At 44.9% G+C, this 25,816-nt stretch overlaps 2 protein-coding genes and 1 long non-coding RNA gene across 10 annotated transcripts in view; 2 read left to right on the forward strand and 1 right to left on the reverse strand.

Annotated features, from left to right (window-relative positions):
- si:dkey-24p1.1 (B-cell receptor CD22) lies at window positions 1-19,264 on the forward strand. The gene is made up of 15 exons (XM_030370972.1): window positions 1-56; window positions 479-862; window positions 1,220-1,492; window positions 1,733-2,026; window positions 3,617-3,898; window positions 3,989-4,109; window positions 12,216-12,367; window positions 13,049-13,315; window positions 15,932-16,013; window positions 16,117-16,171; window positions 16,707-16,828; window positions 17,570-17,621; window positions 18,040-18,113; window positions 18,214-18,274; window positions 18,540-19,264. The coding sequence occupies exons 1-15, from the start codon at window positions 5-7 to the stop codon at window positions 18,657-18,659; spliced, it is 2,391 nt and encodes a 796-aa protein (XP_030226832.1). The 5' UTR covers window positions 1-4; the 3' UTR covers window positions 18,660-19,264.
- LOC115554308 (uncharacterized) lies at window positions 7,930-8,972 on the forward strand. The gene is made up of 2 exons (XR_003978579.1): window positions 7,930-7,988; window positions 8,698-8,972. It is a non-coding gene; the product is annotated as an uncharacterized LOC115554308 (long non-coding RNA).
- The window catches only part of LOC115554305 (myelin-associated glycoprotein), a 7,657-nt gene continuing 948 nt past the window's right edge, over window positions 19,108-25,816 (reverse strand). The window contains exons 4-13 of one of the 8 annotated variants that reach the window (XM_030370973.1): window positions 25,233-25,586; window positions 24,841-25,134; window positions 24,340-24,630; window positions 23,647-23,925; window positions 22,056-22,073; window positions 21,757-21,768; window positions 21,088-21,381; window positions 20,305-20,404; window positions 19,983-20,043; window positions 19,108-19,837 (exon numbers count right to left, since the gene is read on the reverse strand). In XM_030370973.1, coding sequence (XP_030226833.1) covers window positions 19,502-19,837; window positions 19,983-20,043; window positions 20,305-20,404; window positions 21,088-21,381; window positions 21,757-21,768; window positions 22,056-22,073; window positions 23,647-23,925; window positions 24,340-24,630; window positions 24,841-25,134; window positions 25,233-25,586 — 2,039 coding nt within the window. In that variant the 3' untranslated portion in view covers window positions 19,108-19,501. Of the gene's footprint in view, window positions 19,838-19,982; window positions 20,044-20,304; window positions 20,405-20,847; window positions 20,938-20,975; window positions 21,397-21,756; window positions 21,769-22,055; window positions 22,074-23,646; window positions 23,926-24,339; window positions 24,631-24,840; window positions 25,135-25,232; window positions 25,587-25,816 lie in introns of those variants that run through there. The other 7 variants (XM_030370975.1, XM_030370980.1, XM_030370976.1 and 4 more) reach the window with 7 other exon arrangements.

Here is a 25,816-nt window from a genome sequence, read left to right on the forward strand (position 1 = left end):
AACCATGATCTGGTGGACTCCCATAGTGGTGGTGGGACTTATGCTGCTTAAAAGAGGTAGGAAAATAAATAAGTGCTAGTACTTTAAATGCTAGTACTGTTGTCCTACCTGTGTTATGGATCTAATTATATCTATATACATTTTGAAATGGGCTTTTTAATTCAAGCACAGCTAGGTGTATACAAATATGTTCATGTTCTAAATGTTAGAGCTACATAAATACGTAAAGAATAGTACAGGAGAAGAGTTACATTAGAACATAGAACATACTAGTACAGTATGAGCGTGTACAGTATAAGAGCTATGTTAGCAGATAGTACATAGAGGTACAGTATAAGAGCTTTGTTAGTACATGCATGTCGTAAATACTTATACAGTATAAGAACAATATTAATACATGTTAAATACATGTACATGTTACTTGTACATGTAATGTAACATGTAACATGTTCTATATCTGCATTTTTCTTCCCTACAGATTCCTTGTGCCAAGGATTTAGCTTTAAATTGAATAAAACTAATGTGACTGCCAAAGAGGGCGAGTGTGTTCAGATCGAATGTACCGGTTCTGGCTATATCAGGGATACATCTGCTACCTGGTTCTGGTTTAAAAATGCAAACTTCAATAAGACATTGAGAAAATTTCAAGGATACCCAGTGGTGTATAACAGCAGCACCAACAAGGTCCATCAGGACTTTGAGGGCCGAGTGACGGCCGAGTTACCCAAATTCTCCTACGGTAACAAAGAGTGGGTCCTTAAGATCTGCTGTCTCCGCATGAGTGACAGCGGTAACTATTCTTTTAGATATGTAGGTGTAGATCTTTTTCACACAGAGCCTGTGGCGAAGCTTCAAGTTAATGGTAAGTGGAAGTGATATATATATATATAAATCAATTGCTAAGCACTAACCCTAATCCCATTATATTTCTAAATATGTGTTTTTGAGTTGCTGTTATTTCAAACAACATAACCCATGTATATATATATATATATGTGTGTTTATATATATATATATATATATATATATATATTGTGTCAATATATATATATTGTGTGTGTATGTTAATGTTTGTGTTTTTGTGTTTGAGTGCAATTATGTATGATTGTGTCAATAGATATCTATAGTTTACTATAGCTAAATTAGACTATATTGAATTAGTTTCGATTAGTTTCTATGTATCATAAAAAACCTAAGTCTTTCCCCCTGTTGTTTGCAGAAAATCCATGCAAAGTCAGTTTTCAGACAAGTAAAATATATTTGAATGAATCTGATGTGGCCGTCTTCACCTGTTCAACTGCATCGAGTTTGTGTGGCAAGCGACCAAACATCACAGGGCTCCCGACGCACGCCACTTTGAATAGAGATAGCGGTACAAGCACAGTGGCCACGCTCACGGTCGTCTCAACGGACCACCAAACAGTACTGTCGTGTGGCGTACCGGGGCTCATCAACGAGTGTGTCCGCCAGAACATCACCCTGACGGTACAGTGTAAGTCCTCAAACATAACTCGCTCATCAATACATGACTCTAGCTGTTAACTAACTCGTTACATGACTCTAACTATAGATTACAATTCATCCATTCACCCATCCCCTAGATTACAGTGAAATGCTTCATCCATTCACCCAGCCAATCAGCTCTATGAGTTTGCCAGAACTGGGGCGTTTTGTATTATTTGATTATACTTGTGATGAGTGTAATATTAAATATTTGATGTTCCTACATCAGACACTCCTAGGAAGCCCATTCTATCTGGGACAGGGAAAAATGTGACTCTGGGAGAGTCTCTAACACTGACCTGTTCAGCTGAGGCGTTTCCTGCCCCGACTGTCTACACCTGGTTCCTCCACAAGGACTGGAAGAACGGGAACACCAACTCTCCAGGGTGGCTCAATGGGACCTCCAACGACCGGCTGGAGATCAAGCGTGTAACGAGGGCTGACCACGGCTGCTACCATTGCAGCGCCTCCAACCTCCTTGGAAGAGGGAATGACAGCAGTAGCTACTGCGTCGAGGTACTCTGTAAGTATGCCCCCCAGTATGCCCCCCAGGCCCTAGGTATATGGGTGGAGGTGCGTGTGTAGGTTTACTATTTATCATCATACTGTTCGTACTTATCGTGCTGTCCATCAATGCTGCTCTTATCCGTTGTACCCATCTCATGCTGCTCACACCTCACTAGGTCACTTTAACTTTGCTGCTGTATTGCACGATATGACAATCCATATTCAAAATTATATTTGGATCCCTGTCAAAGGGTAGAATGTCGAGGGTCTTAGGATCGGCACAAAAAGGCAGCAGGCAGGCAAAAGATTACTTTGATTCCATTTATTCTCACACAACTGAGGTTATCAGACTGCACAGTATAGCGTCCGCCTTCTAGCTCCTCCCCTATGCCACTAACTGCTAGACAAACCCCCGAAATTGGTAGGCCTACATACCACACCTGTCATCCAAGAAATATGGATTCAACTGGTTAGAAAGATACTTATAATAAATTCACTCCATCAGGCCTTATGGTTATTATTCCTGTATGGACACATGCCGCTACATACAAAGTACATGTTACGAGAAAGATAATTGAATTAGCGAAGCTTTCGCGCACGCCCGCGCACCATATAGTGTTGTAGAATTAATAATAACTTATCTAATTCACTTCAACTAGCTAAAAAGCAAGAGGAATCGGGGAGTCCAGGTCAAGTATAGATGGAGAGTTTATTGCCACCCGCAAACGAGAGACAACAAAGCTGAATGGTATTCGCGAATACACACTACTGAATGAATCCCAGACAGCTCCTTATATCCCTGATTTTTACACAATACAAAGTTGGACTTTCATCAAATATAGAATTTCCCATCAGGGTCATACTGTGTGGATGTCAGCATACTCCTATGTCTTCTGAATCGAATGTGACCTTAGAACATATATTATCCTTATACAAACAGAGATGATGCACATGTGTGAATGTAAGCATTGTCTTCAGAGAGTACATCAATATGGGAGTAGACTGGACTCTCTGACTGATGTATCACATGGCCCATCAGGTGAGAATATCCTGGACCCACTCACTGGTGTCACACGGAACACAACATCTAGGTTAGAGGTGATCAGCACTTCTCCACCATTAAAGTATATATGATATGTAGGCCTAATAATAATCATAGTTTAACATAGAATGTAAGGTTAATTTCTACCACAATAGCTGTCCCCGGGGGGGGCGCACACTTCCTAGAAGCAGCATGGAAAGCACAGCTGACAACGGCGGTGAGCAGTTGTATTTTTACGCCTCATTAAGCAAACACGCTATACACAATCACATAATTCCTAAATCAAGACATTATGCAGAAACCTGATTAATCTTTGACCTCCACAACACAGAGTTTTACCGCAACTGATTAATTGACTGCAATGTGAGAGAAATGTATTGGTGTGGCCCCAATAAGGACTTGTGAGGACGCTCACATAGCCGCGGCATCACAATCCCCATATACATTTTGTTGTCTCTGTACTTGTACTCTGCACAACCATAATACAGTTGAATTTGTGTCCTTTCTACTTCTGAATCCGGTCTACCTTCTACCTCCTGTGTACTTTCTACTTCCTGCCTACAGTTGCTCCCGCCCTGCCGGTTCTGTCTATGGTAAAGTTGGCCACTGAGGGGGAGGAAATCACTATCCACTGCAATGTGGAGAGCTGGCCCCTCCCCTCCAGCCTGAATCTGTCATGGAGCTCCGCCAAAGATCCCAGCATGCATCACCTCCTCCACCGTGTCTCCAACGCAGCCTCACTGACCAAGAGGCTCAATGTGACGTCTGCCTCGGCCGGTCGCTACACCTGCAGAGCTCAGAACACCCAAGGATCCAACCAATCGGAGACGGACTTAACGGTCAACTGTGAGTTGTGTTCGCTATGTATTAACATGTATGTTAGTCGTATATATATATGGATAAACAGCTGTCTTTGATCCTTCTACCGTTCTCTAGATGCTCCTCAGAATGTGAGTGTTACAGCGAAAAGTTTGGAACTGACTGAGGGGAATACCCTGGAGCTGTTCTGTGAGGCCAAGTCCTTCCCTGCTGTCAGCAACTACCGCTGGACCAGGACCAGCGCCGGCCAGGAGGAGGTCGTAGGATCCGACCAGAAACTGAACCTAACGCCGGTCACTTCGGCCGACCATGGGCGGTACCGCTGCTGGGCCCAGAACCAAGTGGGAAGCAGAGTGTCCCGAGAAGTTGGGGTGACAGTGAAATGTGGTTGCACCATCACCGGCCTCGATATTAATAGCTGATATAATCTCTCTCGCCTCTCTCGTGACATTTGATCGAAATACATGTGATGTGAACAATTAAGATTTGTGATCAGATTCTCGTTTCGGCAAAACATAAAAAATATGGTAGGTAAAATGCTATTTAGGTCCGATCCCAGTGCGAGTCAGTTTGGGGATTAGTCCTGGGTGCATTTGGCGGTTAGTCCTGGGTGAATTTGGGGCTTAATCCTGGGTCTATTGTGGGCTAGTCCTGGATGTTTTGGGGGATAATCCTGGGTGTATTTGTTGGTTAGTCCTGGGTGTATTTGGGGGTTAGTCGTGAGTGTATTTGGGTTTAGTCCTGGATGTATTTTCAGAGTTTGTCATGGGTGTATTTGGGGGTATGTCCAGGGTTTATTTGGGGGTTAGACTTGGGTGTATTGCAGAGTAAGTCATTTATGTGTTTTTTCCAGTTTTGACACAATAAGCGTAATGCTATCAGAAAGCATGGGGTAGCTCTTCAACTCCATCCGCGTATTTCTACCAATAAAAAAGTTTTTTTAAAACAAATTTGCCCTGATTTGACCTCCTTACTAAAACTATAAACTATTGGTCATCATATTTGAGGTAGTGTTTTGCTCCATGAAACACTAAACGTTTTTCTGTCCCTTTTTTTTTTTCTGCGATTGATCCCTCCCTAGATGCTCCCAAAAGTGCAACGATAACAGTATTGAGTGGGCAGGTGTACGATGCTGGCGCTCCGATTCAACTGAGCTGTCTTAGTACCAGCTATCCACCTGTCGATTCGTACAAGTGGTACAAGAAGTTGAACAACGTATCAAATGTGGAGCCTGTCCAGAGCGGTCAAAATCTGACCGTCCGTCCAGACCATCCCGGGATCTACCACTGTTATGCCTCCAATGAAATATGCGGAACAGATTCCAACCCGGTCCGATTGTTCCTCAACAGTCAGTACACTTCCTCATGCTCAGATAGGGCCTGCTTTTACGTGAGCCTCGATACAGAAGTCTTGGTTTGAAAGGCTGGCTGTTGTCCTGACTGCTGTTCTGTTATTCTTCCAGTTTTTCTGACTGTGAATGTTTTTGTTCTACCTGTTGCTGTTATTACTGTTGATCTGAATGTTGTTGTTCGGCCTGTTGCTGTTCTGACTTTTATTCTGTAACTGTTGTTATATGACTGTTGTTCTGTGACAGTTGTTCTGTGACTGTTGTTCTTCTGACTGTTGTTCTGTGACTTTTGTTCTGACTGTTTTCCTGCGACTGTTCTTCTGACTGTTGTTCTTTGATTGATGTTCTGTGAATTTAATGAAAAATCATGTTGTATGATAAAATTATATAAAAAAAAAAAAAGTATTGATTTGTTCAGAAAACCTTCTCACTTGCAGTTACAACCAGAGGCCGCCAGCGGGGGGGTGCTGCAGCACCCTAAGCACCCCCACTTCCCGCGTCCCTGTACTACTCTATCATCATCTTAAACCTGCACTATGTACGTTTCCCAATTAACAACCATCAGTTGAGTTGTAGCTCAAGTAGGCAGAAGTTGACCAGAATAATTCCCTGAATGGATTTAATAATGGATGGCCGTTATATCCTTGAGAAATGTGCTAGTTTAGCTATTTTCTTTGAGTAAAATAGCTGCAGTTTTAAAGTTATATAGACCCTGTTTACGCCTTGCATCAACAAACATTTTGGCCAATCGTATCGTAATCGTATATCAGCGCATACAAGGTATAAAGGCGCGGGTTTAAGTTCCGACCATGTAACATCCATTTAATAAGCTCTACCAGGCGGGTATACGGCTTCATTAACTCCAATGAATTTTATTTAGAAAAGTAACGTTTTGTTATTATGAAACTCAAATAAGTTAAATTAACATGAAATACATTAACACAATATATGGATACCTGAAAACCAAATGATTTATTCCCTTTGTATAAAGAAAGAAAGAGGGGTGAGAAGCGTTTTGGGAGGGGTCGTTTAAGCTCTATGTAGAGCTGACAGTATTTTGTGTTGCATACTGCTAAAGACTCCCTGTTCTAGTGCAATACAAAGCTGGTGTAGACAGCCATCGGGCCCAAGAAGGAACTTAAACTAGCCCTTGTGGAGAGTGTGTGGTTGAGGGATAGTTTATGCAGCCTCACCGGGCCCAAGACAGGTGGATTAGACTCTTGGGGCGTCTACGGATTCTGTTTTTGCTCAGGAAATGTCCTTTCCTAACAAGATGACCCGGAAATATTTGGAGGAAAGGTTGTTTGAATTCTACAAATGCTTAGGAAAGCACCTTGATGCAACCTTTAACCCACCTTTAGCATAGTTTACTCCTGACCAACCTTTTCAAAAGGAAAGGAGATATTGTAACCCATAAACCTTTACGGCGGCAATATTTAAAGCAACAGGCCACTGACGAAGTTTACAGACTCTATGCGAATAAGCTTGAGAGATGCGGTAAGGCAGAAGAAGAGAAGAGAAGAAAATAAAATGCCAACTTAGACTACTGGGGGCAGTTAATTTTAACATCAACATAAGTTTAGTCTCCTTTTTTTCACATGTGAATTGGTATTCAAGTCGCGTAGAATATTCCCGTTGGCCAAGTCTCTCTGTTCCGATTCTCACTGTTGGCGACAACCAAATTGAAATCAGTACGACAAGAACACATGGCTCAAAAGAGCGCTTTTTGTAGTCCATCTCCGGAAAATTTTAGTTTTAACGCTAGAGACTTACAATAGCAAGGGGCCGTCTGCTACATGGAGCCCAAGAAGGGATCACTCTGACCAGGAAGAGGCATAGAGGGGCAGCCGGAGACGCACTGGAGCTACAGGCCACGACTTAAGAGAGACCCTTTCCTCTATGGCAACAGAGGACGTCAGGCAGGCAGTCACCTCTGAGAGGCTCCATCGGAGCAGGTCAGAGGGGCGGCGTCAAAAGCCATCAGAACCCACATCACACTCGCCCTTCAGCGGAGTTGGCAACCACCAGAAAAAAAAAAACATCCTTGAAATGTATCCTTACACGGAAGTAGTTGAGTTTTTGTATCTAACATCCATTTCCCCCGTTTAACAACTTTACACATTTGTGTATATGGTAACGCGTTGATGTTGACCCACACTTTGTGAAAAAAAGTTATTCTGCGTTTTAATTGGAACTTCTCACAACAACCGTTTAAGCAAAACGGTTTTGGTGAATAGTTCCAAATCGAAACAAACTATAGTCTACATTGCCCACATTGTGAATTAAAAGTCTAATCCTTAATAATCTTTAGTCCCACAGTCCAACGTTACACAAGCCTTGGCTAGCTTTCTTACAGTTGATCCATTAGACTCAATTCAAAAAGAAAGACCCTATGAATAAACATAGCTGTATCTTGACTTAGACACACATTTTACTAGATGAATATCATTGGCTAATGCTTAACCAGAACATGGATCATATAAATAACATACAGGTCTGTCTTAATATAATCCCTATGACTTTCTGCTTCAGTCTGAATGGTTAGTAATTTAGTTTACCGCCCCATATTAATAACATATATTTTTTATATTTGGCCCAAAATCAACATTATTAATCTATTAAAGGTATATAATTCACACTCAGGCCACTGCTGCTGCTGTGTCTATGTATTTGGTAGAGACAGTAAAGTGCTCCTCTCTGTTGATAAGCCAGAGAAACGCTGCTTCCTCTTTCAGTCTGGACCAGAGATAGAGAGAGAGACACCCAAAGGTAAGAGCTATTCAACTGTAGAGCTGCACTCTAACTCAAAGATTTTCACGTGTATTAATCTGAATGATTGATGTCAAATGTAGGCCTTCAATGTATATTCGCTGTAGATCAGCCTAAAACATATAGCACTATACATGTACGGTACAATTATAATTATTTTAAGAAAATTATTAAATTATGATTTTGTTAAATAATTGAAAAGTCTTGTGTTTTTTTATTATGTTTGCATTTTTGTTAGGTTCTTCTTGTGACTGAAGGATGCGTGGATATATACATATACGTATGTTATCAGTGTTGTAAATTTGCTATGGGTGTGGTGTCAGTTAGGCTTGACCTGTGAAGCAGAACTTTGTTCACTTTTTTTTGCATCTGCACACCAAAGTTTAGAATAACAGGAAACAAACGTTTTTTTCAATAAAGATAACATTCAATTGCTCAGAAATACAGAATAGACATTGTTAATGTGGTAAATTACTATTCTAGCTGGAAACTGCAGATTTTTTATGGAATAGCTACATAGAGGCCCATTTCCAGCAACCAACGCACCTGTGTTCTAATGATACTTTGTTTAGCTGATCATGTTAAAAGGCTTATGGATGATTAGAAAACCCTTTTTGAAATTGTCTGGGTGTCCTCAAACTTCTGAACGGCAGTGTATGTGTATACATACATTAGAGTCAATGAAACGATCAGAATCTTCTTTTTTCAGAACCATGATCTGGTGGACTCCCATAGTGGTGGTGGGACTTATGCTGCTTAAAAGAGGTAGGAAAATAAATAAGTACTAGTACTTTAAATGCTAGTACTGTTGTCCTACCTGTGTTATGGATCTAATTATATATATATACATTTTGAAATGGGCTTTTTAATTCAAGCACAGCTAGGTGTATACAAATATGTTCATGTTCTAAATGTTAGAGCTACATAAATACGTAAAGAATAGTACAGGAGAAGAGTTACATTAGAACATAGAACATACTAGTACAGTATGAGCGTGTACAGTATAAGAGCTATGTTAGCAGATAGTACATAGAGGTACAGTATAAGAGCTTTGTTAGTACATGCATGTCGTAAATACTTATACAGTATAAGAACAATAATAATACATGTTAAATACATGTACATGTTACTTGTACATGTAATGTAACATGTAACATGTTCTATATCTGCATTTTTCTTCCCTACAGATTCCTTGTGCCAAGGATTTAGCTTTAAATTGATCGAAACTAATGTGACTGCCAAAGAGGGCGAGTGTGTTCAGATCGAATGTACCGGTTCTGGCTATATTGCTGATGAATCTCCTATCTGGGTCTGGTTTAAAAATGCAAACTTCAATAAGACATTGGCAAAATTTCAAGGCACAGTGGTGTATAACAGCAGCACCAACAAGGTCCATCAGGACTTTGAGGGCCGAGTGACGGTCGGGTTTCCCAAATTCTCCTACGACAACAAAGAGTGGGTCCTTAAGATCTGCTGTCTCAGCATGAGTGACAGCGGTAACTATTCTTTTAGATATATAGGTGCAGAACTTTTTCACACAGAGCCTGTGGCGAAGCTTCAAGTTAATGGTAAGTGGAAGTGATATATATATATATATAAATCAATTGCTAAGCACTAACCCTAATCCCATTATATTTCTAAATGTGTGTTTTTGAGTTGCTGTTATTTCAAACAACATAACCCATGTATATATATATATATATATATATATATATATATATATATATATATATATGTATATATATATATATATATATATATATATATATATGTGTGTGTATGTTAATGTTTGTGTTTTTGTGTTTGAGTGCAATTATGTATGATTGTGTCTATAGATAGATATAGTTTACTATAAATCAGACTATATTGAATTAGTTTTAATTAGTTTCTATGTATCATACAAAACCTAAGTCTTTCCCCCTGTTGTTTGCAGAAAATCCATGCAAAGTCAGTTTTCAGACAAGTAAAATATATTTGAATGAATCTGATATGGCCGTCTTCACCTGTTCAACTGCATCGAGTTCGTGTGGCAAGCGACCATACATCACAGGGCTCCCGACGCACGCCCGTTTGAATAGAGATAGCGTTACAAGCACAGTGGCCACGCTCACGGTCGTCTCGACGGACCACCAAACAGTACTGTCGTGTGGCGTACCGGGGCTCATCAACGAGTGTGTCCGCCAGAACATCACCCTGACCGTACAGTGTAAGTCCTCAAACATAACTCGCTCATCAATACATGACTCTAGCTGTTGACTAACTCGTCACATGACTCTAACTGTAGATTACAATTCATCCATTCACCCATCCCCTAGATTACAGTGACATGCTTCATCCATTCACCCAGCCAATCAGCTCTATGAGTTTGCCAGAACTGGGGCGTTTTGTATTATTTGATTATACTTGTGATGAGTGTAATATTAAATATTTGATGTTCCTACATCAGACACTCCTAGGAAGCCCGTTCTATCTGGGACAGGGAAAAATGTGACTCTGGGAGAGTCTCTAACACTGACCTGTTCAGCTGAGGCGTTTCCTGCCCCGACTGTCTACACCTGGTTCCTCCACAAGGACTGGAAGAACGGGAACACCAACTCTCCAGGGTGGCTCAATGGGACCTCCAACGACCGGCTGGAGATCAAGCGTGTAACGAGGGCTGACCACGGCTGCTACCATTGCAGCGCCTCCAACCTCCTTGGAAGAGGGAATGACAGCAGTAGCTACTGCGTCGAGGTACTCTGTAAGTATGCCCCCCCAGGCCCTAGGTATATGGGTGGAGGTGCGTGTGTAGGTTACTATTTATTATCATACTGTTCGTACTTATCGTGCTGTCCATCAATGCTGCTCTTATCCGTTGTAGCCATCTCATGCTGCTCACACCTCACTAGGTCACTTTAACTTTGCTGCTGTATTGCACTATATGACAATCCATATTCAAAATTATATTTAGATCCCCGTCAAAGGGTAGAATGTCGAGGGTCTTAGGATCGGCACAAAAAGGCAGCAGGCAGGCAAAAAATTACTTTGATTCCATTTATTCTCACACAACTGAGGTTATCAGACTGCACAGTATAGCGTCCGCCTTCTAGCTCCTCCCCTATGCCACTAACTGCTAGACAAACCCCCGAAATTGGTAGGCCTACATACCACACCTGTCATCCAAGAAATATGGATTAAACTGGTTAGAAAGATACTTATAATAAATTCACTCCATCAGGCCTTATGGTTATTATTCCTGTATGGACACATGCCGCTACATACAAAGTACATGTTACGAGAAAGATAATTGAATTAGCGAATCTTTCGCGCACGCCCGCGCACCATATAGCTGTCCCCGGGGGGGCGCACACTTCCTAGAAGCAGCATGGAAAGCACAGCTGACAACGGCGGTGAGCAGTTGTATTTTTACGCCTCATTAAGCAAACACGCTACACAATCACATAATTCCTAAATCAAGACATTATGCAGAAACCTGATTAATCTTTGACCTCCACAACACAGAGTTTTACCGCAACTGATTAATTGACTGCAATGTGAGAGAAATGTATTGGTGCGGCCCCAATAAGGACTTGTGAGGACGCTCACATAGCCGCGCCATCACAATCCCCATATACATTTTGTTGTCTCTGTACTTGTACTCTGCACAACCATAATACAGTTGAATTTGTGTCCTTTCTACTTCTGAATCCGGTCTACCTTCTTCCTCCTGTATACTTTCTACTTCCTGCCTACAGTTGCTCCCACCCTGCCGATTCTGTCTATGGTAAAGTTGGCCACTGAGGGGGATGAAATCACTATCGACTGCAATGTGGAGAGCTGGCCCCTCCCCTCCAGCCTGAACCTGTCATGGAGCTCCGCCAAAGATCCCAGCATGCATCACCTCCTCCACCGTGTCTCCAACGGAGCCTCACTGACCAAGAGGCTCAATGTGACGTCTGCCTCGGCCGGTCGCTACACCTGCAGAGCTCAGAACACGCAAGGATCCAACCAATCGGAGACGGACTTAACGGTCAACTGTGAGTTGTGTTCGCTATGTATTAACATGTATGTTAGTCGTATATATATATGGATAAACAGCTGTCTTTGATCCTTCTACCGTTCTCTAGATGCTCCTCAGAATGTGAGTGTTACAGCGAAGAGTTTGGAACTGACTGAGGGGAATACCCTGGAGCTGCTCTGTGAGGCCAAGTCCTTCCCTGCTGTCAGCAACTACCGCTGGACCAGGACCAGGACCAGCGCCGGCCAGGAGGAGGTCGTAGGATCCGACCAGAAACTGAACCTAACGTCGGTCACTTCGGCCGACCATGGGGGGTACCGCTGCAGGGCCCAGAACCTCGTGGGAAGCAGAGTGTCCCGAGAAGTTGGGGTGACAGTGAAATGTGAGTCCAGATGGTTGCACCATCACCGGCCTCGATATTAATAGCTGATATCATCTCTCTCGCCTCTCTCATGACATTTGATCGAAATACATGTGATGTGAACAATTAAGATTTGTGATCAGATTCTCGTTTCGGCAAAACATAAAAGATATGCTAGGTAAAATGCTATTTAGGTCCGATCCCAGTGCGAGTCAGTTTGGGGATTAGTCCTGGGTGTATTTGGGGGTTAGTCCTGGGTCTATTGTGGGCTAGTCCTGGATGTTTTGGGGGATAATCCTGGGTGTATTTGTTGGTTAGTCCTGGGTGTATTTGGGGGTTAGTCGTGAGTGTATTTGGGTTTAGTCCTGGGTGTATTTTCAGAGTTTGTCATGGGTGTATTTGGGGGTATGTCCAGGGTTTATTTGGGGGTTAGTCTTGGGTGTATTGCAGAGTAAGTCATTTATGTGTTTTTTACAGTTTTGACACAATAAGCGTAATGCTATCAGAAAGCATGGGGTAGCTCTTCAACTCCTTCCGCGTATTTCTACCACTAAAAAAGTTTTTTTAAAACAAATTTGCCCTGATTTGACCTCCTTACTAAAACTTTAAACTATTGGTCATCATATTTGAGGTAGTGTTTTGCTCCATGAAACACTAAACATTTTTCTGTCCCTTTTTTTTCTGCGATTGATCCCTCCCTAGATGCTCCCAAAAATGCAACGATAACAGTATTGAGTGGGCAGGTGTACGATGCTGGCGCTCCAATTCAACTGAGCTGTCGTAGTACCAGCTATCCACCTGTCGATTCGTACAAGTGGTACAAGAAGTTGCACAACTTTTCAAATGTGGAGCCTGTCCAGATGGGTCAAAACCTGACCGTCCGTCCAGAACATCCCGGGATCTACCACTGTTATGCCTCCAATGAAATAGGCGGGACAGATTCCAACCCGGTCCGATTGTTCCTCAACAGTCAGTACACTTCCTCATGCTCAGATAGGGCCTGGTTTTACGTGAGCCTCGATACAGAAGTCTTGGTTTGAAAGGCTGGCTGTTGTCCTGACTGCTGTTCTGTTATTCTTCCAGTTTTTCTGACTGTGAATGTTTTTGTTCTACCTGTTGCTGTTATTACTGTTGATCAGAGGGGTGTTCCACGAACGGAGGTTTAACAAACACTGAGTTAACGCTGAACTCTAGGTTGATTGACCCTGTGCCGACCAACCCAGAGTTTTCGGTTCCACAGCAGCGGTTATGCATTAGTTCAATCAACTCGGGGCTGGTTAACACAGGGTTGTGCGCGTCCACGCCAAACTTAAAAAGACGTGATGTATGGATCATGGAAACCCTGATCGATATGGCGAAACGGGCCGCTTAATTCAATGAAATGGAACTCCAGGTTCTCCTGGAGAGCTATGACGAGGAGAAGGACATTATCACAAGAAAAGGGAACGCTAAAACCTCTGGAACCCGGAGAACCAAAGCCTGGCAGCGGATCGCTGACCGCGTAAATGCGTTAGTTACACGTCAAAAGCATGATCCTTAATATTTGAGCCATGAATATATAAATATCCCAGTTAAGCATTCTTAAAGATCCTACCACATAAGCCCTTTCTTCTAAAACAATATGTACTCCGATTGCTTCCAAGCGGTCAGAGGATCAAGTATAAAAATGAAGTATAAAAAACATACAAACTGGTAAGCTTTTCCCAACATCGTATTGGTATAAATTTAAATAAGCCCTTTTTTTAAGCCAATCGTGAAAAGGCCGACAGTCGGCAGACTGGATCTGGCCCTCAAATTGTCTTGACCCCGGTGGAGGAGCTGTTAATAAACATAAATTCAGGGCGCCCTGGCATGGAGGGGGTACCTGGAGGTAGGCCTAATACCACCTCAGAGAGTCATGGGCCATACCCCACACTGGTTGAATGTAGGTTTTTGTGTTTTCTTGTATTTTAGATTTTTTTTGCCATCGAAGTAACACATGCAAACCGTGTGCTTGCCACAGCGCATACTATTCCAAATGTTTCTTTTTTTGGTAACTGGGTAGAAAACCTAAAAGTGACAATTCATCAACTTCACAGATCAAGATGGATCAGTGCTTGTAATGAAGCCACCGGCTACGATCGAACATTCTCCAGTGGATGCAAGTCCGTTAGGACTATTTTATACTTTATGTTGTAAATGCCTCTCGGCAGTAGTACTCAGACAATATTGCTCTTTGTATGATAGGAGGCCGATACAAATCTTGGATGGGTCATCTGAAACGACTGTGATGTGCTCAGCATCTCCAGCATTATAGCCTAGATAAAACTACCATTTGAAAAAAACGGAGGGCTACGCAAATAGTCTGGAGTGAACTGAGGCCAGGTCCTCGATTGGTAGTGTTGGCTATGTAAGGCTATTTAAATATATTAAAGATTTGCGCGAGAATCTATCTCTCCACTCCAGCAAAAAGTCATCCAATATGCCAAGATGTCGAGCCGTGGTCTTATCAATCGCTCCCGGTGGATTGCACGTATAATTTGCGCTCTGATATCAGCAGTTCTCTCATCAAAAGGGCATGCCATTGTGAACATATGAAATCTGCGGTGAACGCCGGTTGAAATACCCAAAACCGGTTTATGTTTCAAACTTAACCTGCGCAAAACCAAGTCCGACCAGGTTTGATTCAGAGCATATGTTGCTATAGCAACTAACATACCGTGATCCTTTTGGAACGGAAAAGCTAGGGTTACAGCAAACCCTGGGTTAACTTACCCGGTTATGTGATAAAACCGGCTTTGTGGAACACCCCACTGAATGTTGTTGTTCGGCCTGTTGCTGTTCTGACTTTTATTCTGTAACTGTTGTTATATGACTGTTGTTCTGTGACAGTTGTTCTGTGACTGTTGTTCTTCTGACTGTTGTTCTGTGACTTTTGTTCTGACTGTTTTCCTGCGACTGTTTTTCTGACTGTTGTTCTTTGATTGATGTTCTGTGAGTGTTGTTCGGACGGTTGTCCTATGAGTCTGGTTCTGTGATTGTTGTTCTGACTGTTGTTCCGAGATTGCTGTTCTGTGAGTGTTGTTCAGACTGTTGTTCCGACTGTTGTCCTGTGACTGTTGTTCGGACTGTTGTTCTGTGGATGTTGTTCGGACTGTTGTCCTGTGACTGTTCTGTATGTTTTTCTGATTGTTGTCCTGACGGTTGTCCTGTGACTTTTGTTCTGTGACTGTTGTTCTGACTGTTGTCCTGACTGTTGCCATGTGACTGTTGTTCTGAGATTGTTGTTGTGTGACTGTTGGTCTGACTGTTCTGAGATTGTTGTTCTGTGATTGTTGTTCTGTAGATGTTGTTGGGACTGTTGTTCGGACTTTTGTCCTGTGACTGTTTTTCTGACCGTTTTCCTGTGACTGTTGTCCTGCGACTGTTGTCCTGACTGTTGTTCTGAGATTGTTGTTCTGTGATTGTTGTTCTGACAGTTGTTCTGTGATTGTCGTTCTGATTGTTGTTCTGAGATTATTGTGCGGACTGTTGTTCTGACTGTTGTTCCGACTGCTTTCTGTGATAGATGTGCTAACCCTGGTTTTGCTTGTCTCTGATGATTAGCACGGCATCTGGTAGAGATCCTCTGGGCCATTCCTTTTGTTTGTATTCTGGTGCTGGCAGTGATCATATACCTGGTCTGCAGGTAAAACTATAATACTGTTCTACTATTACACCAGCAACTATGAAGAATTCTCTGGTATCGTTGATACAAGGTGAAGTGACCCTTAATACTCTCTTCTTTGTAGGCACAAGAGAAAAAAGTTAGTTTCAGAAGGCTCTCCAGACCCGCTGTCTCGCCCGGTAATTAATTTGGTGGCTGAAGTATTTTCATCCATCCATTCACTCCTCCAATACAATACTGTTCCATGTTTCATCCATCCATTCACCCCTCCAATATGATAAAGTACCATGTTTCATTCATCCATCACCCCTCCAATACGATAGAGTAAGATATTTCATCCATTCACCCATCCAATACGATGCAACATGCTTCATCCATTCACCCATTCAATACGATACAGTAAGATGTTTCATCCATTCACCCATGCAATATGATGCAGTAAGATGTTTCATTTCTAAGTAATGTCTCCCAGTCTCAATTCAATTCAGTCTAAAGTGGCTACATTGGTTTGCTAGACCTGGGCCATAGAATGATGTCTTTATCCCTCTCTGTCCTCTCTCTCTCTCTCTCTCTCTCTCTCTCTCTCTCTCTCTCTCTCTCTCTCTCTCTCTCTCTCTCTCTCTCTCTCTCTCTCTCTCTCTCTCTCTCTCTCTCTCTCTCTCTCTCTCTCTCTCTCTCTCTCTCTCTCTCTCTCTCTTGCGCCCTCTCTCTCAGGTGACCCCAATTACTGATGCTCGTGGCAGTAGAGATGACCTTCTGCCAAACCAAGGACGCTCCCACACATGCCACGCCTTCTCCCAGGCACCCCAGTCCACTGCTGCTGGTGCAGAGAGACTGTAAGAAGCAGGGAGTTAGACTGTATATTCTAGAGGGGTTAGACTGAATGTTCTAGATGGGTTAGACTGAATGTTCTGTGGTCAGATTGTATGATCTAGAACAGTGTTTTCCAAGCTGTTGTACGCATAACTCCAGTCAATTTATTTTGTCACTTTTATTCTTGAAATCAACAAATCGACAATAATGGCAAAACTAAGAAAGAAATTTGAATTATGTAGTGTAAATACTGCTCAGTAAATTAAATATTATTATGGTGTATTATTTTAAAAAAAAAGTCACTTTGTGAATTCCATCAAAAGTACTCCATTGAAATGTTTTCCATTGAGGGAAAAACTGATCTAGAGGGGTTAGAGTAGACTTTGTTGTTATCCTTGGGTGTATTGTGGTTAGTCCTGGGTGTATTGGGAGTATGTGCTGGGTTTATTGGGGGTGAGTCCTGGGGGAATTGAGGGTTAATCCTTGGTTGTGCTGGGGTTATTCGTGGGTCTATTTGGAGGCTCCTCTTTGGTGCATTGGGGGCTTGTACTGGGTGTATTCAGGGTTAGTCCTGGGTTAGTTGGGGGCTAGTCCTGGATGTATTAGGGGCTAGGCCTGGGTTAGTTGGGGGATAGTCCTGGGTGTATTAGGGGCTAGGCCTGGGTTAGTTGGGGGATAGTCCTGGGTCTAATTTGGGGTAAGTCCACTGTGTATTTAGCCAGTGTCTACTGCTTTAATATTGTGATGTCAATGTCTCTGTACAGGTCCGATAACGACACAGTGTACAGTACAGTCCAGCTGCCTACTGGAAAGCAGGTGCGGTGGAAGATAAATGCACACAATCATTTTAGCAGAATAACTATTACCAGGAGATTTGGGCTGGAGACGCATTTATACTCCTCTGCTTTGGTGTGTGAGGTTAGAGATCTAAGGGTTATGGCAACTCTTAATGAATTTCTTTCTTAATTTTTACGTTGCTTTTCTTGCAATTTTAGTTTGGAAATTCTGAAGTTGTAAGTTACTTGAAAAAGGATTGTAAACAACCTCTGTCCTCTGCCCTGATTGGTTTGATTTACACTTGTGGCCGCCAGTCAACTAATAAGCACTTGAATACAATTCAGGAAACCAATTGAGGAGGATGAAGGATTCACATTAGTTCTGGTCTGTTTGTGGTGTAGCAGTCTAAACATGGATTCAGTTTAAACTTTTTTAAATGTATTTTTCTTTCTGACAGCCAATCAGAGGGGACCATAGCTACGCAGGCGATGAAGTAAACTATGCTTCCTTGCACTTCCCTACTCAGGGCCTGTGAGTATCTTGATTTTGACCTCCTGTATGTGGTTAAGGATGATATATTACATCATTATTCTAAAAGATTAGGTTCTGAGAACATTTTGTTTTCGAGGAGTCAAGGGTGTTCCCCACCAGCAGCGATGGAAAATGATGTGTATTCAAAAATAGCCAACAAGGTCAGTTTTCCTTCCAGTCCACATGCCAATTTCATATGTTATGCTGTCTTGCATTGTTCCTCAGTGACCTAAAGAGACCAGTCTTGCCGTTACCTAATTAACGTTTCCCGGACAGCATCGCGAGGAGCAGTAAAGGCATTCTCAATACTTTAAAAACACAAAGTTAACATCCATATCGTCTGTGGCTGTTCATGTATTCGGTACACTTAGAACTTTCCACAGAATGAAGCCCACCATAATACTTAAACTATGTCATAATTCAAAGAACTATGAGAACCTGGACGTGGAGGACAACCAGATGGTGGACATCGAGCTCAACTATTCCCAGGTCACCTTCATGGCAAAGAAGAGCAAGACCAGGAAGATCAAGAAGACTACAAGATGAGGAAGAATTGAAAATGAGGAGGCCTACCACGGTTTGAGGAGAGGAGCAGAATGTGGTACTATTTGTTCTGTTCTATATGCTAAGCATCATTGCAGCTCTTATTTTAACGTGCATGCTTAACAGCTCAGGTCAGGGTTTCAGTTAATCCCTGAACCCTAACACGCATTTCCTGTTGTTGGGAATCTATCTGTAGGGAATTTATCTATTAAGCAAGGGATGATCTGCCACTTCACGCAGAATACCTGGTTAAGGGTTTACTGAAGCTTCACCGGTCAGTTTGGTAGAACTGGGACCCTCTCAACATCAAGCGTTGATGTCCCCAAATACACTGTGTGATTCCTGAGTGTGAATTACAGGATGTGATGTGGGTGCTGGATCATGAGACAACAGGAACTGCTTCACTGTGTCTTGCTTCTGCTTTCTAGCAGGAAAAAAAAACTCCTCACCATTACACAAACAGTCTTTTACTGGCGCTAGCATTGCATACCTTTATGAGTGAAACAGTGGAATTGTACCATTATGCTGCAAGAATCGCAATGTAACTGACTAATTATATAACATACACAAATACAGGCTACGGTTATAAATAAAGAAGTGATATAAAACAATTATTGTGTCTATCATCTTTCAAAGATGTACAAATTCTATATAAGAAAGATGAAATTAATTATTTGATTAATGATACAAAGACATATTATTTATCCATTATTCTGTACAAATAATTTCACAAAGCATTCTTGAGGCATCTCAATGAGCATTATAGGGGCGGGGATTTCTGATATTTTCGAAAGACACATTTCGCTGATGTGAAGATTTGGGTTGAAGTCTTCTGCAATGTCCCGTTACGACTCCGTCTCAGAGTCCTTTGCGGCTATAAGCGAACCCTCAGCCATGACCTCCTCTCCGGCGCTCGTCTGGCCGTAAGAAACACACTCAGCATACACTTCCTCTTCCTGTGGCTCTCCTTCGCCACTTCCTGTGGGGTGCGGACGGATCTCAGCGTACTCATCTGTCTTGGAGTCCATTCCTCTGATTAAGTCCACTCCGGGGTTCGCGGCCGTCAGGGCCTGAAGCAAGATGAAGCTCAGGTCAACGTACTGGAGCTCTTCCTCTTTTCCTCCTACTGCGTCCAGAACCGCATTGTTCCCGTAAACCACCTCTGCTTCCTCGACCAGCGCCTGGAGGACAACACAAACCAGCTAACCTCACAGCTACAATAGCAATCTAGCAATTTAGCTAAACGATTGCTTTTTAACTTGCTAACGTTACTGTTTCTTGTGAAGGCACATGTTATTAAGGCACATTGTTATGAGCCAGACTCACCAAGGCAAGTTCAGAAGGGTTCCTGTGGTTTGTATTTTCTGATAGCTGGTCTCTCTTCTTTCTGAAGATACAATGAAACTGTTAGCTATTCGTACACGTGGTAGCTAGTGGTATATACGCATAAGTTAGTGGTGTTTTTAGTAAGCTAGTTATCGGATCATTCATTAGCTACTGGTACACACGCTAGTGGTGGACGCGTTAACTCTAGTAGTAGTAGCATTAGCTAGCGACACAGGGGCTGTGCTTGTGTGTGCACACATGCGGGTGAGCTCAAGGTGGGCACGTGCCACGTGTTCCCGCCAGGATAGTGATGCTATTTTACCTGCTGAGTGTCATATGGAACAGAGTGCAGAGCAGCATCATCACCAAAGAGCCTGCTGTCAAGCCAATCAGCAGAGAGATGGTGTGGAAGGCTGCCCAATCTAAGACCAGAATACGATTCATTATTGTTATTACTATAATTAATATTAAGGACAGGCATAGGCAAAGACTGGTAGACACTATTTGGATGGGGGTGAGGATGAATAGATAGATCGATAGGTAGGTAGGTAGGTAGGTAGGTAGGTAGGTAGGTAGGTAGGTAGGTAGGTAGGTAGGTAGGTAGGTAGGTAGGTAGGTAGGAAGATCGACAGACAGACAGACAGACAGACGGACGGACGGACGGACGGACGGACGGACGGACGGACGGACGGACGGACGGACGGACGGACGGACGGACGGGCGGGCGGACGGGCGGGCGGGCGGGCGGGCGGGCGGGCGGGCGGGCGGGCGGGCGGGCGGGCGGGCGGGCGGGCGGGCGGGCGGGCGGGCGGGCGGGCGGGCGGGCGGGCGGGCGGGCGGGCGGGCGGGCGGGCGTGGGTGGGTGGGTGGGTGGGTAGGTAGGTAGATAGGAATGGGTTGAAATTAAGAGCTGGAGGGATAGCTAGTTGAAGGGATAGACTCATTTAGGGATGGACAGATCGAAAGAGGGATAAATAGTAGATAGTTGAATGAATGCATATTAATAGATGGATGAATATTAAGGGAAGGTTGAAGGGATTGAAAGATGAAGGGATAATAGAAGGATATATAGATCGACTGATAGACGATGGATGGAAGGACCTACCAGGTTCGCTTTTAAAGAAAGCCAAGTTTAAATCCAAGCGGTTGTCGCCCGAGTTGTTGCTGAGACACATGACAGTGGGCGGGTCTTTGTCTGATTGGGGCAAGCTGATGACACTCATGACTCCCAGGTTGCCTGATTTATATTCCCTGATGGGACGGTGTGCAGAGTGATCGACGGCCTCTCCATCCAATGTCCAGGTCAGCGTTGGCACGGGGTTCCCCTGGCTCTCACAGGAGCAGAGGACCCCAGAGGGGAGCCTCACACAGTGGGAGGAGTTTAGGATCTCAGCAGCAACTAAGAACACAAGAGGTTGGAACACATTACAACATTAAAACACAAGCTAAAAACAACTTTACAAAGTGCTACGGTGGATGGGTTAGGGTTAGGGTCAGGAGGAACCTACAGTGGATGGGTTCGGGTCAGGAGGAACCTACAGTGGATGGGTTAGGGTCAGGAGGAACCTACAGTGGATGGGTTGGGGTCAGGAGGAACCTACAGTGGATGGGTTAGGGTTAGGGTCAGGAGGAACCTACAGTGGATGGGTTGGGGTCAGGAGGAACCTACAGTGGATGGGTTAGGGTTAGGGTCAGGAGGAACCTACAGTGGATGGGTTACGGTCAGGAGGAACCTACAGTGGATGGGTTAGGGTTAGGGTCAGGAGGAACCTACAGTGGATGGGTTAGGGTTAGGGTTAGGAGAGAACCTACAGAGGATGTCCAGGTGGACGGGGTCCGACTCTTTCGCTCCGAGGTAGTTTCCGGCGAGGCAGTAGTAGCGTCCGCCGTGGCGTCGCTCTGCCCGCTCCACCGTGAGGTTGGCCCCGTGGTCCGGGAGAGGGACCCTGACCCCGGGGGCCCCTGCTGAGGCCAGGTACCAGGTGTAGTTTGAGGAGGGCCAGGCCCGGCTGGAGCAGCTCAGCGTGAAGCCCCGTCCTTCCTGCACCCCGCCCTGCGGCTCCGCCCTCAGCTCCACCTCTCTAGGAGGATCTGTGGATAACCATGGCAACAGGACCCATTCCATTAGGACCCATAGCAACAGGATCCATGGCAACAGGACCCATTCCATTAGGACCCATAGCAACAGCATCCATGGCAACAGGACCCATTCCATTAGGACCCATAGCAACAGGACCCATGGCAACAGGATACATTCCATTAGGACCCATAGCAACAGAACCCATGGCAACAGGACCCAGAGGAGCAGAAAGTAAAGTCTGAACACATTTGAATAAAACTCTTCACACAGTTTAAACAAGCTAAAAAAAACTTTACAAAGTGCTACAGTGGATGGGTTAGGGTCAGGAGGAACCTACAGTGGATGGGTTAGGGTCAGGAGGAACCTACAGTGGATGGGTTAGGGTCAGGAGGAACCTACAGTGGATGGGTTAGGGTTAGGGTCAGGAGGAACCTACAGTGGATGGGTTAGGGTCAGGAGGAACCTACAGTGGATGGGTTAGGGTTAGGGTTAGGAGAGAACCTACAGTGGATGGGTTAGGGTCAGGAGGAACCTACAGTGGACGGGTTAGGGTCAGGAGGAACCTACAGTGGATGGGTTAGGGTTAGGGTCAGGAGGAACCTAATGTGGATGGTTTACGGTTAGGGTCAGGAGGAACCTACAGTGGATGGGTTAGGGTTAGGGTCAGGAGAGAACCTACAGAGGATGGGTTAGGGTTAGGGTCAGGAGGAACCTACAGTGGATGGGTTAGGGTTAGGAAGAACCTACAGTGGATGGGTTAGGGTTAAGGTCAGGAGGAACCTACAGTGGATGGGTTAGGGTCAGGAGGAACCTACAGTGGATGGGTTAGGGTCAGGAGGAACCTACAGTGGATGGGTTGGGGTCAGGAGGAACCTACAGTGGATGGGTTAGGGTTAGGAAGAACCTACAGTGGATGGGTTAGGGTTAAGGTCAGGAGGAACCTACAGTGGATGGGTTAGGGTCAGGAGGAACCTACAGTGGATGGGTTAGGGTCAGGAGGAACCTACAGTGGATGGGTTGGGGTCAGGAGGAACCTACAGTGGATGGGTTAGGGTCAGGAGGAACCTACAGTGGATGGGTTGGGGTCAGGAGGAACCTACAGTGGATGGGTTGGGGTCAGGAGGAACCTACAGTGGATGGGTTAGGGTCAGGAGGAACCTACAGTGGATGGGTTAGGGTTAGGGTCAGGAGGAACCTACAGTGGATGGGTTAGGGTCAGGAGGAACCTACAGTGGATGGGTTGGGGTCAGGAGGAACCTACAGTGGATGGGTTAGGGTCAGGAGGAACCTACAGTGGATGGGTTGGGGTCAGGAGGAACCTACAGTGGATGGGTTAGGGTTAGGGTCAGGAGGAACCTACAGTGGATGGGTTAGGGTCAGGAGGAACCTACAGTGGATGGGTTAGGGTCAGGAGGAACCTACAGTGGATGGGTTAGGGTTAGGGTCAGGAGGAACCTACAGTGGATGGGTTAGGGTCAGGAGGAACCTACAGTGGATGGGTTAGGGTCAGGAGGGACCTACAGTGGATGGGTTAGGGTCAGGAGGAACCTACAGTGGATGGGTTACGGTTAGGAGTGAACCTACAGAGGATGTCCAGGTGGACGGGGTCCGACTCTTTCGCTCCGAGGTAGTTTCCGGCGAGGCAGTAGTAGCGTCCGCCGTGGCGTCGCTCTGCCCGCTCCACCGTGAGGTTGGCCCCGTGGTCCGGGAGAGGGACCCTGACCCCGGGGGCCCCTGCTGAGGCCAGGTACCAGGTGTAGTTTGAGGAGGGCCAGGCCCGGCCGGAGCAGCTCAGCGTGAAGCCCCGTCCTTCCTGCACCCCGCCCTGCGGCTCCGCCCTCAGCTCCACCTCTCTAGGAGGATCTGTGGATAACCATGGCAACAGGACCCATTCCATTAGGACCCATAGCAACAGGATCCATGGCAACAGGACCCATTCCATTAGGACCCTTAGCAACAGGATCCATGGCAACAGGACAAATTCCATTAGGACCCATAGCAACAGAACCCATGGCAACAGGATACATTCCATTAGGACCCATAGTAACAGCATCCATGGCAACAGGACCCAGAGGAGCAGAAAGTAAAGTCTGAACACATTTGAATAAAACTCTTCACACAGTTTTTTTTACAATAGGGCAATCTATGAAGTAAACCGAGTGATTTATGTGTTGATGCAGCATAAGTTTTGATAATATTTGCGTCGATGTTAAGTTGAAGGCACCCAGTAGCTAGAAACATTCTGCAACCGGGCATGGCTCATGGTGGTGGACTCACAGTGGACGACCATCTGGGTCAGGCTGGTGTTCTTCGCTCCGTAAAGGTTCCCCACTTCACAGAAGTACTGAGCGTCTGCAGAGACCGACACGTTGATGGACCGACTGAAACCCAGGGGCCCCTCAGCGTGCCGCTCAGAGGGCCCCTGATCGGTTCCTGGGTTCAGTCGGGAGCGGTACCAGGCGTAGAGGTCCACTGTGGGGTTGGCGGAGCCTTTGCACCTCAGACGCACATAGCTTCCCTCCAGCACCGGGCTGGACGGCCACTCCACCGATACGTTGTCCGGAGGGTCTGAAAGCAATCGTTCAGGGGCCATCTTTATTATACTGGTCTGTAGAGAACATTGCTGTATAGAACCACCCACAGCCACATTGGGTCTCTGGGACTTGGACCTAAGAATCACCGCATTGCCTCGTTGCACTACATCGCATTAAATGCAACAAAACCAAACTGTGTTACCAGAAGGTCCTAAAATAAATAGAAATAATGACCTTTACTCACACAAAACGTTGATGGTCAAATATTGTTTGAAGGTGGCGTCGCTTAGTCCTGTGTTGCGCTTGTAGAGGGAGGAGCAGGTGATCCTCTGTCGATGGTGAAGTGCGGAGGCATTGAAGGTCAGCACAGAGGTCACAAGCTCATCTTCCACTGTCTCCTGGGTGTCTCCAAGGCTTGGCGTCCATGACAGCGTGGGTCGGTACGGACAGAGGATCTGAGCAGAGCAGGAAAGCATGACTGGCCTGCCTTCAACAGCCTCCATTCGGCCTTTTGGATTCAAGACCGGATTCCACACATCTGTTAACCACAACCGTCAGAGGAATTAGTTAAACCGACAAAACCGGATAAACTGAATGGAGCAAAATTAATGTAACATAATTAACCAAAATATGAACCTTTAACATCGACCACAACGCCAGTAGCGTAGTTGTATTTGAGTCTGTCTCTACAATCAATTCTGAAGAAAAGCTCGGATTTGAAGACGGGGAGGTTGTGGAAGATGGTTGTGCAGTTTCTGTTCAGGAGATTCCCCACCAGCTCTCCCTGGTAGAGGTTTTGATATCCTTCGAGGCTGGAGTCAAACACTGGGTCTCGCCTAAAATCCTTAAACCATTGGGCTTTACATGTATGGTCCAGGTAAGTATCCCAGCCCCACTCCAGCGTGAAACTGCAGGGAATCCTCACACAGGAACCCTGCAGACCCTTCACACTCTGGGGCAGAAACACGGTCCAGCTCTGGCCTCCGACGCCTGGGAAAGACAGTCAAACTTTTATTCTAGAACTAACACACTAGCCACAACACTCATCAAGCGTGCTACCCCCGGGCCCGTACTACTAAGGGGGTAATTAATCCTCTGCATTGAACCCATCTTGAAGCTAGGAGCAGTGGGCTGCCACAGGGCCGCGCCCGTGAAACTGTTCCGGAGGCAGTGCCCTTGCCTTGATCATGGGAGTGGCAGGAGTGGCAACTAAAATGTTT

This window comes from Gadus morhua, chromosome 11 (genome assembly GCF_902167405.1).
Source record: "Gadus morhua chromosome 11, gadMor3.0, whole genome shotgun sequence".
In the NCBI taxonomy this organism is placed as follows: Eukaryota; Metazoa; Chordata; class Actinopteri; order Gadiformes; family Gadidae; genus Gadus; species Gadus morhua.